The 16,105-nt window shown below is 33.3% G+C and overlaps 1 protein-coding gene across 2 annotated transcripts in view; it reads right to left on the bottom strand.

Moving 5' to 3' along the window:
* Positions 1–16,105, bottom strand: part of LOC143350116 (uncharacterized) — a 65,352-nt gene that overhangs the window by 22,927 nt on the left and 26,320 nt on the right. Inside the window, exons 4-6 of one of the 2 annotated variants that reach the window (XM_076781954.1) lie at positions 10,408–10,439; positions 9,350–9,437; positions 8,641–8,720 (exon numbers count right to left, since the gene is read on the bottom strand). In XM_076781954.1, the coding sequence (XP_076638069.1) occupies positions 8,641–8,720; positions 9,350–9,437; positions 10,408–10,439 (200 nt within the window). Of the gene's footprint in view, positions 1–8,640; positions 8,737–9,349; positions 9,438–10,407; positions 10,440–16,105 lie in introns of both variants that reach the window. The other variant, XM_076781964.1, reaches the window with a different exon arrangement.

The raw sequence follows: 16,105 nt of genomic DNA, 5'->3' as shown, positions 1-16,105 counted from the left end.
GAGTGTCGTGCTCCGGTGACCCCAAAATCTCGGGAAATTCCACATGCACCACCACCATTACCGCTCAGAGTTTTATCACGACGCAAGGATTTAGCGGCTGGAGTAGCAATTGCACGCCGTTTGACTTGTATGTGAAATTCCGTTACTTTTTCATACTAACTCCAGACAGGGTGAAAAGGTTTCAACTATACGTTATTCCTTCTTCGTTTCAATATGGCAGTTTTTATAATAAGTACATTTATAAGAAGTTTCGTATCAAAATAACATTATCCAATCGTTTATTACTTGCAGTTGATAGCACGATAGATTGGGACAGCACGGACTCGATACACGATTCAGATTCCTACGGTAAGTTGCTTATAATTGTTTAAACACAGTGCTGACAAACTAGCTTTACTGCAACATGTTTAGAAAATTATTACGTCCCTTCTCTTCTAAGTGAAACCATGTCTTCTTAACAAGAAGATTAGATCATCCATACACACAACTGTTTAAATATCTTACACCATTGTAAACTTTCTAGTAACAAACATAATTTCTAAAAGCATTTCCCATCGATATATGAAAGTGCATTTTTGGTGCATTTAATTTCTTGGAAGATAACCACTTTATGTTTTAAACAAAAAAATGTTGACAGGTTTCTATTACTTCAGTATATGTATTCACCAAAAATTATTGTAATTGACTCACGCAACCAAAAATAATTTTTCCAGAACAATTTTAAACTTTTTAATTTTGTCGAAAAATTAATCCACATACTCGAATTTTTTTCTCGAAAGTGGGTAGTTTTTCTAGGGTATGTCTAATGACCAAAAATGATTGTATTTGACCCCACATCCTAGAAATAATTTTTTTAGAACGATTCGAAATTTTTTTTTTTCGTCGAAAAATTTAGACACCTACCTGTCTATTATACCCCCTGTCGATTTTCTTTAAAAATTCCTTTTTCATTTTTAGTAATTTTGTTTGACGTCCTACAGAAAAGTTGTCTAATACTTTTTTGTAGGTACCCATGAGCTCTACTTCAGAAAAAAGTTTCATTGAAATGTATTCACAATTATAGGAGTTATGGTTGTTTGAAAATTGGACCATTTTTATGGGGTTTTTCTCATTTTGCGAGGTCAAGGACCAACTTTTCGAATATTTTTGCGATTTGTACATATTCTCCACCAAAATACGCATAGTTTGCTTTTTTAAACATTAAAATCGTCCAATCCGTTCAGAAGTTATGACGTTTTAAATATTCGCATGAAAATTTGGGCAGACATTTCTGGACAGAAATTATATTTTCGGTAAGGAATTTTTTTCTCGAAACTGAGTAGGATTTCGGGGGTATATCTGTTGACCAAAAATGATTGTAATTGACCCCTGCAACCAAAAATAATTTTTTTAGAATGATTTGAAACTTTTCATTTTCACCGAAAAATTTAGGCACCTACCCCCTGTCGATTTTTCTTAAAAATTCGTTTTTCATTTTTAATAAATTTGTTTGACGTCCTATGGAAATTTTGTTTAGTACTTTTTTGTAGGTATCCATAAACTCTACTTCCATATTAAATTTCATTGAGATACGTTCACTATTGTAGGAGTTATTGCCGTTTGAAAATTGGACCATTTTTATGAGGTTTTTCTCACTTCACGGTATTAAGGAACAACTTTTCGAATATTCTAGGAATTTCTACATATTCTTCACTAAAATACGCGTTGTATCCCTTTTGAAACATTAAAATCCTCCAATTCGTTCAAAAGTTATGACGTTTTAAAGATATTCAAGAAATTTTGGAGTGAAATTTCTGGCCTAAAATTATATTTTCGATAAGGAATTTTTTTCTCGAAAGTGAGTAGGATTTCGGAGGTATGTCTATTGACTAAAAATGATTATAATTGACCTCAGCAACCAAAAATAATTTTTTTAGAATGATTTGAAATTTTTTAATTTAATTTTTTAAGAACTTTTTTCTCGGGTGTGGCCGAACACCGTGTATATTAAAAACAACACATTTTTACATTCACGAGATATTCGTAAAACAAATCGGGGCCATTTCTTGTACAAATAGATTTAAACAAAATTAAATAGTATACGTTTGAGAAATTATTTGTAATTAAATCGCACGTTAAGGGGTTAAGGTCTTAAAATGTATTGGTGGAAAATATCAAACAGTTCTGTCGATACATTCAGAGCATTTTAACTATAACTTAGCGGTGTTGAAATTCGTCAAATTAAAATGAGACTAAATAGAACTCAAACTATTTGTATAGTCCGGGCCATGATACAGCGAGGTCGTAAAGTAAACTCTTTCAAAGTGTATCTTTCTGAATGTCTTTCTGTGTCCGTAACTGCACTACCTTTTTTCATTTTCTACATGCATATATTATAAGCAGATAAGATATTAAAGACTTGAGTAAAACCTTTACCTATTACGATACCTCTAAAAATGGCGACACTAGATAAAACATTTCCTCGGACAGCCCTGACTATGGTCTAAGGCTCTTAGCTGCTCGTATTTCTGTCAATTCACTTGTATCGGGAGCTGAAACGCGTAAACTTTGACACCTACTCGAGTTTACGACCTCGCTATATCGTGGCCCGGACTATAATTTTGCGTTTGAATCGTTTACGAGAAACTCTCGATCGCGTGCAATTAAAAATAGTCCGAGCAAAGTCGTGTTTGGACTTATTTTCACCGGGAAAGTCTCGCCAACACAGTGATAATGCTCCCGCGAAGGTAGAACGAAAAGTACAAAAGTTTTTAGTTTGTACCAGAGGCTGTCACCTGATACAAGTGGCGCAGCTTTTTCACTCGACGAACGAGCGCCTGCAATCTCAGACGCGGTCGTCGTTGCTCTCGCTCCTGGTGGTATCTCGTTCGCCCTCCTCGTCGGACGATTTTCGCGTGGCTGGATCGGATTTCGTTTTTCCCTCGCGAACAAATGGAAAACTCTGGTCCCGATTTTTTGCACGCATACGAACACTACTGTACCACTGGATCAAACGTTTTAGGCGGCCTTCGGAACGCCAACGACTGAACGAAAATTACTCCACACTCCAACGTTTCCCTTACTGATGCTACCACATTATTCTTAACCTGAGTCTGACCTTTCTTTTCCCTCCATTACACGGTATTTATACTATTTATCTTACGCGGAAAGATCCGGAACGTTTCAACCGTGTAAGTAGAAGTAGAAATTTGTATTCTGTGGTCGTGTTTACCCACAACCAATCGGAACATTAACCCTTTTATAATTACCCCTAACTAATAACTTTTTAGCCAGATTTCCTCAAATTCACAGGAAGCTTAAAAGCTTAACTCGCGAACATTAAATGTCGCTATTTTTTGCAGTCACGATAAGAGAAATTTTTAACTTAATTTAACTTAATTTGTTCGTTTAACAGAATATATAGAGGGAATGCTACGTGGTCCAATCGCCACGTCCAGCCGTCGTGATCCTAGAATGGCCAGCGAACGACAAGAACGACATACTCCAGGAATTTCGAGAATACGGCACGCGAGATCACCGCAATTCCCACCGGTTACAAGCAGACACTATCCAAGAATGACAAGAATGACACCCTGCGGCAAATGCTTAAGAGTAAGCACTTTAATTTAGAGTAACGCTGGCTTTTGCAACTAGTCTTCACTATACGCTTTTTAACACAGATGTAACGACGACGACGGAATGAAACCGCAAACAAGAACTTCGATTATTCGCTATCTAAGTAAACTTGTACGAGTACGAAGCATCATTAATTTATTTCCGAAAGACGCGCTAATTGCGGAAAGAATCCTCTTTAGAAACATCCTATGACGCTGCTCTGCTTTGTATCATTCAGAAAGGTTTTATAATGCTCGATCAAACCAAATTTAAATAAACTGTGTGATTAAACGTCATTTGAATCGTATGATTGTGTTTGACGATGTCTGATAGATGATCGAACGTAGACGAATCGTTGACTGTCGTTTGTATTCGATTGCTTTTATCCAAACTCATAATTAGAATCAATTTCAAGATCAGATAATCGGAAACAAGTACTGTAAACGAGAACTTTAATAGCAATTGTATGTGTCTTAAAACAGATTGCTATCTACAACAACAAAGTTATATAAGTGATACAGAAGGGGATAGTAGTACAAATGCATAAAAAATAAAGTGAACTAAATTAGAAAGATTTTGTATAACAAAATAGAAACAATGAAAACTGGAGATGAGACCAGAGAGAAAATCTCGTTGAAATAAATCGAGTTCCACTGTGTAGCTATTCTGCCATAGCTGTACCAATGTTATAAGCACGCTACTTTTAACATTAAACCTACCACGACCAATCAAATGACTTTTTTTTAAATCTCATTTAGAATATCTAACATACAATGTTACTTTAGCGCCATTTAACTTCACGACTTTTCTTATAATTTACGTATAATGACGTAAAGGTTGATTTATAATGTGCATATTCCACAACGTACCCTAATAATTTACTACTTAACTGTGAGTCACATCGTAGTATAGTAATACACATTTTGTGAAAAAGGTTAATTTTGATATGACTATCTCCAAATTTGTAAATACTTATTTTTTTAGTGTTAGTTGTTAATTTAAAGTGAAAACTCAAAAACATTTTTGTAAATGCAATATGAAATGATCAAAGAATTTAAGTTCAAAATTCAAATGTAATTCAGAGTCACATTGTGGTACGATAAGTTTTATAATTCAACTATCTCTGTCTTCGTCTAACGCGTCGGACCTCTCTTTCTCTCGCACGTGCGTCGTGAGAATCGTGACCGAGTGACGTAATGTTTACTGCTTACTACGATCACGTGAGGTCAATGGCCTCGCGACGTAAACAGTGAAAAGTAAACAAACGCTTCAAACCCTTGTATCTTCAAAACTAATTACGTGATCGACTTGAAACAAAAATCATTATATCTCCGGGACTAATTATGCTATCGACTTAAATGAACACTCGTTTTAAAGGGTACTTCTCTATTGATTCTCTCTATCCGATAAATATATCAACTATTCTAATTTATGCTGCCTTCTATGCTAATTTTCATATTTACTTTGACACTATGCACCTACAGAAGTTTCAGCAATTAATTACACGACTGGTGAGCGATAAAACTGGATTTGTAAACTGTTTATTTAATTAAAAATGAATTTAAATTTGTATACATTGAAACTACGATATCGACTTGAAATAAAATTCGTTTTCAAGGACGTTTTAAAAATTAATAAATTTCGACGTAGTTTGTAAATCTTCCGTATGAAGGTAAAGTGCTAAATATGCATATTTCGAGTAAAAGTATTGAATATATTTGCTATGCTTTAAGAAAAAATACGTGACGTAAAAAAGAAATGTATCTCACGAATAAACTTTAAAACACAACTTTCTATAGATATAATGTAAAAATTAGAAGTACGTTGCCTCGTAAAAGAGAAAAAGAAAGACACTTGACCGGTCATGGTAGAAATGGTTATACATGAAGTGTCGGTAGGTTTAGTGTTAAATACTATCACGGCACAAGCAGCCTGTCGTACGCTCGAAACACGTTGAAGAAGGCAAAAAGGATACGCGATGGCAAATTTACGTAATAAAGCGATCGTCCGGGTGGTCCCGAGCATGAGGCGCGTTTCTCGTCATCTTGGCGATGCTACCAAATTGGAGAAGACAAAGAAAGATGAAGAGAGATTCGAAGTCGACTTGTAATAACGTTGGCCAAGACCATGATCCGAGTTAACGACATCGGAAATATGACGCAACGTACACGCGTCCTCGTATCATGAATACGAGAGGACGTAAAGTATCTTTTACCACCCACAATCGCTTCCCAAAACGTTTCTCTTCCGTCTTCGTGACAATGCTGTCACGTTTCATCTTTTATATAGCGAACGTGATATACCGTAAAAATGTTTCAGTCGAATTTACTGTAACCACAAATTCGATCACGGATTCTTTCAAAAGTCTTACACGTTTCGAAACTAAGGTGCTTAGTGTTCCTGATTTAATAGTTTATTTGTACAGCTTTCAATCCGTTCAAATCATTAGTTATTAACGAAGCTTATTAACAGCATGCCAGAATCGTATTCTTCAACTAATCGTAAATAAAAGAGACCTTACAGAATATTAATGAATCAAGATAGATCTTAAATATATTATTATTATTGCTGTATTTTAATAGTATCTATCAAAGCTCTGGTTTAAGTCAGAAGCTTTGTGTACCAGTTTGAGACAGTTATTTTTAGAAACTTGTAAATTTGCAAAACAATGTAATATTTAAATGACAAAAATTACAATTTTAAGAATTTGATACAATAAGAAGGAAACTCCTTTTACACTTATTTTTTTAAGAAAAATGTGATCACTCGGTGTAAACAGTTAGCTTTAATAAATATGGCTTTTTTGAACTAGCTCAGCAAATAACAAAGATAAAAAGAAATATTTGATTACGACTGTCAATCAGACCCATTTCGAGAACCTAAGCTCAAGCTCTGGTTTAAGTCAGAAGCTTTGTGTACCAGTTTGGGATAGTTATTTTCAGAATCTTTTCCATACCAGATCCGAAGTCAGTTGTGGTCGTGTTTCTCTATTAGTTTCGATAATGAGGGTTCAACTATACTCTTCGGTGAAACTTGTTTCGCACGACGAAACCGTGTACCGAACGCTCGACTTCTTTTCGTGTTTTCACATGTTCTCCCGATATCAGCACAGTATTTCCTTGTATTTGTGGAATATATGAGCATTGTCTCGACATACAAGACAGAGAACACGAGGAAACTTATGTTCGATGTCTCGGCGAATAAAGACGTCGTTGTTGAAGCGTCAACACCCACGTTCCTCGTCGCGCAACGCGTACATTTAGTGGATTTGCCTCGAGAACCTCATGGAACACGATTCGAATGCATTTAGGAAACCCGAGTCCATATATTGTTAGCATGATAGTGAATATCGTGCAACCTGATCTCTGTTAGGTGTATCTTGTTACACTGACTTGTACAGTTTCACGTTAACTTTCAACACGCTTTAAAACTAACTACAATTAACTGAAAACCTGATTCTTGATCAAAGTACTTTTTTAAATAACCTCGCTAAGTACAAGTACATCGATCGACGAAGCAAGATTTCAAGATGGTAGCTAAAAATTAATTTTGACACGCATACTTAAGAGTGAAAAGATGATATATCTTTCATTTGCAAACCTTTAAATAAACATTGTAATAGTATGCTTATTTTGGAATACTTTTCAAAGAATATCGAAATTTTTTCCAATGTCTATTCTTGTATCAACTTTTTATACAGTTGTATTTTTTTGTTAAATAAAAAGGAGCAATTGATTTAAAAGTTTTCTTGTAAATTATCTTCGAATATATCAGAATAAAATATATATCGCTTCTTTCACTCTCGATTATTTACTCTAAACCAGATTCAGTTTAACGATGGTAGAAATTCAAATGTCAGAACTGATTCATGTTTGTTTTATTCGTTAAGTGTAAAATTTATAAAATTTATGAATTTACGCGTTTACGCGACAATCGAATTTGCCAACGTGCTCCGCGTAATATGGCGCTCATCAAAGTCCAACGGACTGCTGAGAATTGTTTTTACCGGCGTTTCGTTTCGCAATCATAAAAAAGCTGTTCAGTATTCATAGAATATGTGGTCGCATAGGCTGTGATAGCTTCATGCATATGTAGTGGCGTCAGTAGCGAAACACACTCAAGTTAGTACAGTGACAACGATGAGAGTGGCGTGGAAAAATAATACTATGTATTATACGTCGATAAATCTACCAAGGTTGAGGGCACCGAGCATTTAAACGGCGAAATTTTTAATTTCAGCTTCGGGTAATTAATAGTTTTCGAGATATTAATAAAGAAAATTTTCGTAGAATTTAACGATTTCATTCGTAGGTGAAAATCCTCTAAAAAATTTCGACGTCCTCTTTCATTTCCAAAAATTTGTAACGGTTTATTCGTTGGACATCATATTTAAAAAATATGAAATATGTATTGCTATCTTTAACAGCATTCAGGTGCAAAATATAGAATTGGAATTTCTTATTTAACTTAATATTCCACTTGAATAGTAAAATAGCTAAGAATAGCAAATAAGAAGAATTTCATATATAGCTAATTTCTTAACGATTAACCTTAATGAGACCAAGTATAAAATATTTCCAAAAAATTATTCAGTGTCGCTTGTGTACACACAGAATTTGTTCAATTATAAATGAAAAGATCGAAGAAAAGTCTTTTTTATGTGAAATTATTTTATTTGGAATTTCTACGTTCTCGCAAAAAATAATTATAATTTAATAAAAAGAAGCACCATTAATACAGCTGTAAAATCAATAATTCAAAAAATTTTGAAATTTTGAAATAGGTTTAAATATTACCGAAAACTACAGCCCAATTTCACGTGGATTAACACTAATATAAACATTAAACTTCAGAAAAGTAAGAAAATAATTATTTTCTGTTACCGGAGATTGAACGAAATTTTGTAAATCTTTTTATGTTAACTTCGCTTGAAATTAAATAAAATACTTGAGCATGCATATATTCCATTAAAGCGATCTTTATAATGAAATTACCGAAGAAAGTACAAAATAAAAATTAGAGAATTAAAGAAGAAATGTTACTCACTTTCTCACCACATCCATGGTGGGAACTTCCCGCCCACGTACCATAATCTTCTCGTATTGCACACCATAATTTTTGAATTCCTGCAGCAAAATGAAACTGGGAATACACAATTGCACATTTTGTATTTTTCAACGAATTCGAAATGCATTTCTAAGGGATAGAGACGAATAAGTCAAAGTTATTCTTATAATTATGCGTGAGCCCTATAGCGATCATGGATCAACCAAAGTTTAATCGAAATGAGAAATATTATTAAAAACAAAACTTCCTAGTATAAATATAAGTACACATATTTATCTCGATGAAATAAAGTATTAAAATCTTCATGATTATTGTTGCACGATATTCGCATAAAAATTACCCTTCCCAGGGAAACACAACTTACATAAACAATGCAATTATGAGGAATATTATTAAAAACAAAATTTCCTAGTATAAATATAAATACACATATTTATCTCGATGAAATAAAGTATTAAAATCTTCATGATTATTGTTGCACGATATTCGCATAAAAATTACCCTTCCCAGGGAAGCACAACTTACATAAACAATGCAATTATCGTTTAGATCTAACATAATTGAGGAAGTACATCCGAAAGCATGGTAACATCCACGCTTTTTGTATTCGTCGACGAATATAAACTATGTCAAAGAACTATGCCTTTGGAATATACGTGAATCTGAATTTTACGAGTGTTTATCTTACCTTTTCGTCATAGTAACGGTCTGTGTTTGTGAGGTCGACGATATACTTGAGACGTGGAAACGCTTCCACCAATATCGATATTGTAAATCTATAACAGCAAACATGATTGAATTATAATGTGCGCATCGAACATCGAATTTCGATCTTCCCGTCATTCGTGAACGATGCACTATTTACATTAGAAAAATATAAGTGCGACGAATAGTATCCTAACCGTCAAGATGCTATAATATTTATGGTCTTTCTCGATACTGCGACATGCACATTTCTATCCAGGATGTGATTCTTTATTAAAAATTTACGCGAACGTTTGGAAGTTTCCTTCGTTCGAATTTTCTTCTTCTAGAAAATAGATTTTTAATGGAAAAAAGGTCTGTGATCACATTGTCCTATCAATTGGTTACATAAATTATGTACATTTGTAAAGTAGAACAAATGCTTTATCGAAAGAAACAATTTTAAAATTCATTTTTACTATATTAAACAAACACTTTTACAGACGTCGATTTTAAAGAAATTTATGGGAAAGATAGTTATCGAAAAAATATTTGACACGTATCTTTTTTATCGGCTGACATCCACTTTGAAAGATTGAAAATTCGGTCGAAAAAGTAAGGCTTTTTGTATATTTTTTTGGAAAATAGAACTATAAAACTTTTTCGGTACAAGTTCTGCTCACTTTTCTTTATTAATCTTTTGAGAGTACACACAAATTTTTTTAGATACAAAATAATAACAATTGTAGAAATTATTTAATAATACGTCCAAACTTGAAAAATGTGTCTAGATGGCTTAATTGAATTAATTAAACGTGCAAGAAACAAATTACTAGCTCTAGCCTTTATCATGTGATTTTATTCGTTAACTGATAATCTTAGAAACGTCAATGGGTATCGAAAATTAAAATAAATCACCAGATTGTAAAAGAAAACATTGCTGAATTAATCAAATTTATTAATAAAAAATAAAACGTTATCGAATGATACAAAAATATCGATAGAAAATAGAACATTAAATAAGAATACTAAAAATAGAAGTAAAAGTAAAGGATCGCTCACCGATTTTCTGGCTTCAAATTATTGCACACTACCTGCAACAAAAAAGAAGAAAAATTAATCGGTTTTAATATACTTTTAATATTTGAGGTGTAACGCATAATTGAATTAAAAGGCCGAATTAATAGTCCTAGTCGATTCTCTCTATATTAATTATTAATCATTAATTAATATAGAGAGAATCGATTTTTATAATTCACATTTCATGTTTTGAATAAATAACTATTTTAACCATGTTATATTTTCACATTTTACACGATAGTTTCTTCCATTTTATGTACACATTTTTAAATTTTAGTTTTGTATACATTTTGTAAAATTTTTGGTAGTAATATAAACTATAGTCCGAAATTTAGGTTTTCTGTAACAGATATTCAGAATAAAAGTTCTTCGTAACTATTTCAAAAACCTAAACCTATATCATAATAGTTTTCAAGACCATCATAAGGGATATTGTCAATGTGATCGAAATCCTGCTCTAAATAATTACACTGACACTATGTTGGAATGTTAATTCCAAAGAATGAGAGAACTAATTGAATTAATTAAATAATATTTGATAGCCTCGTGCGTAGCCTGATGTAGAAGCTGTCTCAGTCTCGTTCTTAGCCTCTTTTCTTAAGTCTCGAAAGTAGTGAAACCTTGGAACCCCGAAGACTTGAAAACGTGTAAATTGAAACTTTCGTTCGTTTGCTCGTAGTATCGTACTCACTATGGGTGGGCTAATAGTAATTACGGGTTTAGACTCTGCGATCCGATTGACTGGGCGGAGAGATCGTATCTACGAATGAGTGTGGATTGAGTATCGGTCGCATTAATAACGGGCTCGTGGTATAGCTTTCGTATCCAACCATAATCATACGACGTTGACTAGGCGTGGATCTTTTTCGTACCTTAATGGTACCTATTTTGTAGTTACTTCGCATCTGCCCCAGCAAACGTGTAATTCCATCGTCGTTCCATGATTGACAACCACGACATTAATTTGTACCAATTAATATATGCAGTTGAGTATTTAGGCGCATAATAAAAATTTATCATAACTATCAGGTCGTTTCATAAGTTCGTACTTTTCATCCTTAAACTGACGAGAATAAAATTCTTAACTTAATAGGAGGAAAACGAAATTTAACAGGTTCAAAGAATGTATGATATTTTTAAAATACCAATAACAACAATTATAGAGATTTGAGTAAAATATGAGGGTGATATCGAAGCTTCGAATATATGTTTTATACAGGGTTGGACAGATTTTATTCACGATTAACGAGTAAACTTTTTAGATTCATTCTAAAACAATGCTCGCTTGAATGTCAGTTCATAACATTCGTTTATAGATTCTAATTTACGAATGTCGAGGAACCTTTGGAACGTTCATCTCTTTTCATTTGCAATTAAACGATTATTAGTAATTCATCGACCGAATGAATATTCTTCTTCGAAATTCTATATTTTTATCAAGAATGAACCCTATTATTTGTAAACTTTTAAATAATGTTACCTGTCGTTTGGGGAGCTATAATTAACTTTCTACGCTAAAATTTGATAAAGAAGAAGAGTAGGAAAGTTCGAATTGTTCAAGAAGAAGCGTTTTAAGAGAGAAACGAAAAGATAAGAGAGAAACAGGGAAGCAATGAACGCTACCCACCTACAAAATGTACTAACCGTGCCTTCGCGACAGTGGCAGTTTATTTTTCGCACGGTACAGTCCTCTTCCCTTCGGATGAAAGCAGAATCGGTCTCTCTGCTGATTCCGCCATTCAATTTCACGAACCTTAGTCTAATATACGACCGCATCTAAATCAGGATTATCGACCGACGAACTGTGCCTCTATTGTGAGCCTTCGTGGCGATCCCTGTGTATGTCCTCGTGCAAACAGTCTTTTCGTGAGTGCATCTTCCCACCGCCTGTATCTTTAACTATTCACTTTTCTAACTTTCTTTTGGATACCGATTATTTATCCTTAACGCTAGATTTACGAACACTGATTACATATATTTTTACCCAAACCCGTCACGTTGACGGTTTCATTAAAATTCGGTTTTTCTTTTAACACGTAAATTCCCACGTCACCCACATATGGGTGACATAATTTTTTTACTAAAAAAAATCTCAAGATTTTAGAGAAAATAAATCTAATGTTTGTACTAAGCAAGTAATTGGTCAAAACAAATGCAAATAGTTTCATGAAATAGGGTCTCTAACTGTAGAAAAGTAGAATATATTAATTTGAAGTTGAACTCTGGGTAATATTGAAAAAGTTGAAACGGGAGAACATCAGCTTAACACACTGACTGCCATCCACATATGGGTAACATAATTTTTCACTAAGGATCTAAAAAAATTAATTCTCAAGATTAAACATTAAAAAAAATAAATCTAAATAGGACTCTTGAATTTTAACGGGAATTTTATATGACAAATTATGAGATTTCTAGTTTCCACTTATCTAAAAACAAAGTTTCGTTTTCGTGGACAATTTGAGAAGTTTGGTGTGACAGTCAAAGTGTTACTTGGGGTGTTCAGTGAGTCACAAATTCGTTCACTTGCATATTCACAAAAATATGAGTACCTCTATGTAAACTTAGAGTGCAAACATTGTGATTGCCAAATCTATTTACATTGTATAAAGCCCCACGTTTCTTATATTTTGATATCTCTATTTCACTTATTAAAATCTACAATCAATTTTGGTAATCCAATTCCTGAATTTCCAATTATAATTTAAATTTTCTTGCTTTGTTATCTGCTCTGTAGCAGGCAGAATTTGAATGTATTTAAATGAACCTTACGATAGATACTTAAAATTATTACTATCGTTTTATTACATGAATTTTCATAAAGTCGAACGAAATCTCAAAATATTTGATAAACAAAATTATGCAATGCCAAAAGGAAGGACTATCTTTATCGTATGATTTGACGCTGTATCACGAAGTTCGGTCTGAAGAGACCCAAGTAGAGAAGACAGGCGAAGTATAAATATATTTTGATTGCATAATTGGTTAATTAGTACACATTTTTAAGAGTTGGTTACATTTTACCCAATTCTGGATCCAACGTTAGATAAAAATTTTTCTCAGAAAAGGAATAAATTAGTTGACTCGATAAATAGCAAGTTGTACTTAAAAAGTAAAAATATTCGATAATTTAATGGTGCTTTTCCTATTTCGTAGTACTCTTACAGTGGCGTTATTTTACGTGATTTTGAAACACATTGTAAGTTTCAAGCGCCGGTCATCAGTGACCACCAGTGACAGCCAACGCGTTAACCAGGCCAAGAAGTATGGAAAGTACACAAAATAAGAATGCGATCGCAAAGAAATTTGGCAGGACAGAAACAGCTCGACGACCATTAAATCACATTTTTTTTAACGCACGTACAGCACGAAACGCGCCCGCAAATTCGTGTGTGTTTTTATTATAAGGGAAGGCTTTGAACGCGCAAAGAATGGTTTTTATATACTATAAAACATACGTTTTATGTAGTGTATGCAGTATATATCATACATGGCTTCGCTATAAATTTCACCCGATTGGTTACGTTCGAGATAAAGTAATTTTTGCAAAATCCCATTCCGCGGGATTATCAACGGGAGGCTGCTGTTATTAAACACAGATTTTGTAATAAATAAAACACCCAAGGCAGAAAGTTGTAGAGTAGAATCGACTAAAATTTCTCATCGCGATAGAAACATTGTTTTCTAGCAATAAACGTTATATTAATCTTCAAGTCAATGAAGAGGATATAAATTTTTAAAACTTTCAGATTACTTTTTTTACTACAAAATAAAAACTTACAACTTTTAAAGCAATATTTATATCGTGAACCATTTATTAAATATTTATTAAATTTATTTATTACAATTTATTAAATACTACTCGTTTGCTCGACAAACACTATAGGGTTTTTAATTTATTTCTATTCAACAGTAATTACTAAAATTCACATAAAAATTACTATTTGTTAATAGAATTACGTGTATTGAATAAAAATTTCAAGATGGAAGAGATTTAACGCTAAAACCACCGATAATTATAGTGTATTTATTTACACCAAGAAAATTAAAACGATTGATACGTAAAGAATTATTCTCTTATAAAGAATTACGGTAAATTTTCAAAAATTCAGTCGAGTAACTTTTTTACAAGTTTTATTAGAAATTATGAATTGCACTTTGACTGCTTTGATAGTTCTAACGTTAAATTCGTTTCGTTTTCGTTTCTTTAAACGACATACTTGGTACGAAGACTACGATCGAGTTACGTTTCAAGTGCAGACACAATGAGGAAATAAATTTAATCAGGTGCGGATGCAGGGAAGACCCGTTGGGAAACCGAAATACTGGCGCGCGACGTAGGCGTCGACCAACGGTAGGTACCGACGATATTTATTGAGAATATTTACGAGGGGTGTTCTTTCATGCTTTCGCTGCGAGTAGGCCATAATACTTTGAAGATCCTCGCCTCGTCATACGAAAACGATGGCGCTATTTCGGCGGAACTGCCGTGAGAAATTTCGAGGAAACAATCGCCAGAGGAGGCATCCACGAATTTAACCGCGAAGATATTGACGTCACAGTCACCTTCTTTCGCCAAAGAATGTACTATCAAACGTGTGGGAAAACATGATCATAATTATTGACAAAGAAAATCGAGCAGAAAGTTTCCGAAGCATATAAATTTGCATCTATACAAGAAATATAAAATCAGCATTTTTTTTCATGCTTTTATTTACGTTAACAGTGCACATACGTTTGGTAAAGAAAATAATAAATCGAAGAGACTAGATTTGGACATTTTATAACTTTCTTCGTGGAGTTTGCGAGCTCTCGCTCATCACTGATTTATTCTAATAACTGAATATAAATTCCATTTTGGGATTTTTGGGATCACCTCCGTGTATTAATTTCTCTCTATTTCATAAAAATAATAATAGTAATAATTAGATCTGAACAATCGAGTGAAAACGAATCTAAATGCTCTGTTATGTAATTTTCACTCCTAAAAACTACCCTATTATACAGGGTGTTCGGCCAACCCTGAGAAAAATTTTAATGGGCGATTCTAGAGGCCAAAATAAGAAGAAAATCAAGAATACTAATTCGTTGATCGAGGCTTCGTTAAAAAATTATAGAAACACTTCTGGCCACACTGTATATTTTTGGTAAAGAATTTTTTTCTCGAAACTGAGTAGAATTTCGGGGGTATGTCTATTCACCAAAAATGCTTGCAATTGACTCCTGCAATCGAAAATAATTTTTTTAGAATTAATTAAAAATTTTTTTTTTCGTCGAAAAATTTAAGCACCTACCCTCTGCCGATTTTACTTAAAAATTCGTTTTTGATTTTTAATAATTTTGTTTGACGCCCTACAGAAAAGTTGTTTAATACTTTTTTGTAGGTACCCATGAGCTCCACTTCAGAAAAAAGTTTCATTGAAATATATTCACAATTGTAGAAGTTATGGCTGTTTGAAAATTGAACCATTTTTATGGGGTTTTTCTCATTTTGCGGGGTCAAGGACCAACTTTTCGAATATTTTTGTACTTTGTACATATTCTCCACCAAAATACGCGTAGTTTGCTTTTTTAAACATTAAAATCGTCCAATCCGTTCAGAAGTTATGACGTTTTAAACATTCGCATAAAAATTCGGGCAGATATTTCTAGCCAGAAATTATATTTTCGTTAAGGAATT

Source organism: Colletes latitarsis, chromosome 2 (assembly GCF_051014445.1).
Source record: "Colletes latitarsis isolate SP2378_abdomen chromosome 2, iyColLati1, whole genome shotgun sequence".
In the NCBI taxonomy this organism is placed as follows: Eukaryota; Metazoa; Arthropoda; class Insecta; order Hymenoptera; family Colletidae; genus Colletes; species Colletes latitarsis.
This window is presented reverse-complemented; position numbering and strand designations above follow the sequence as displayed.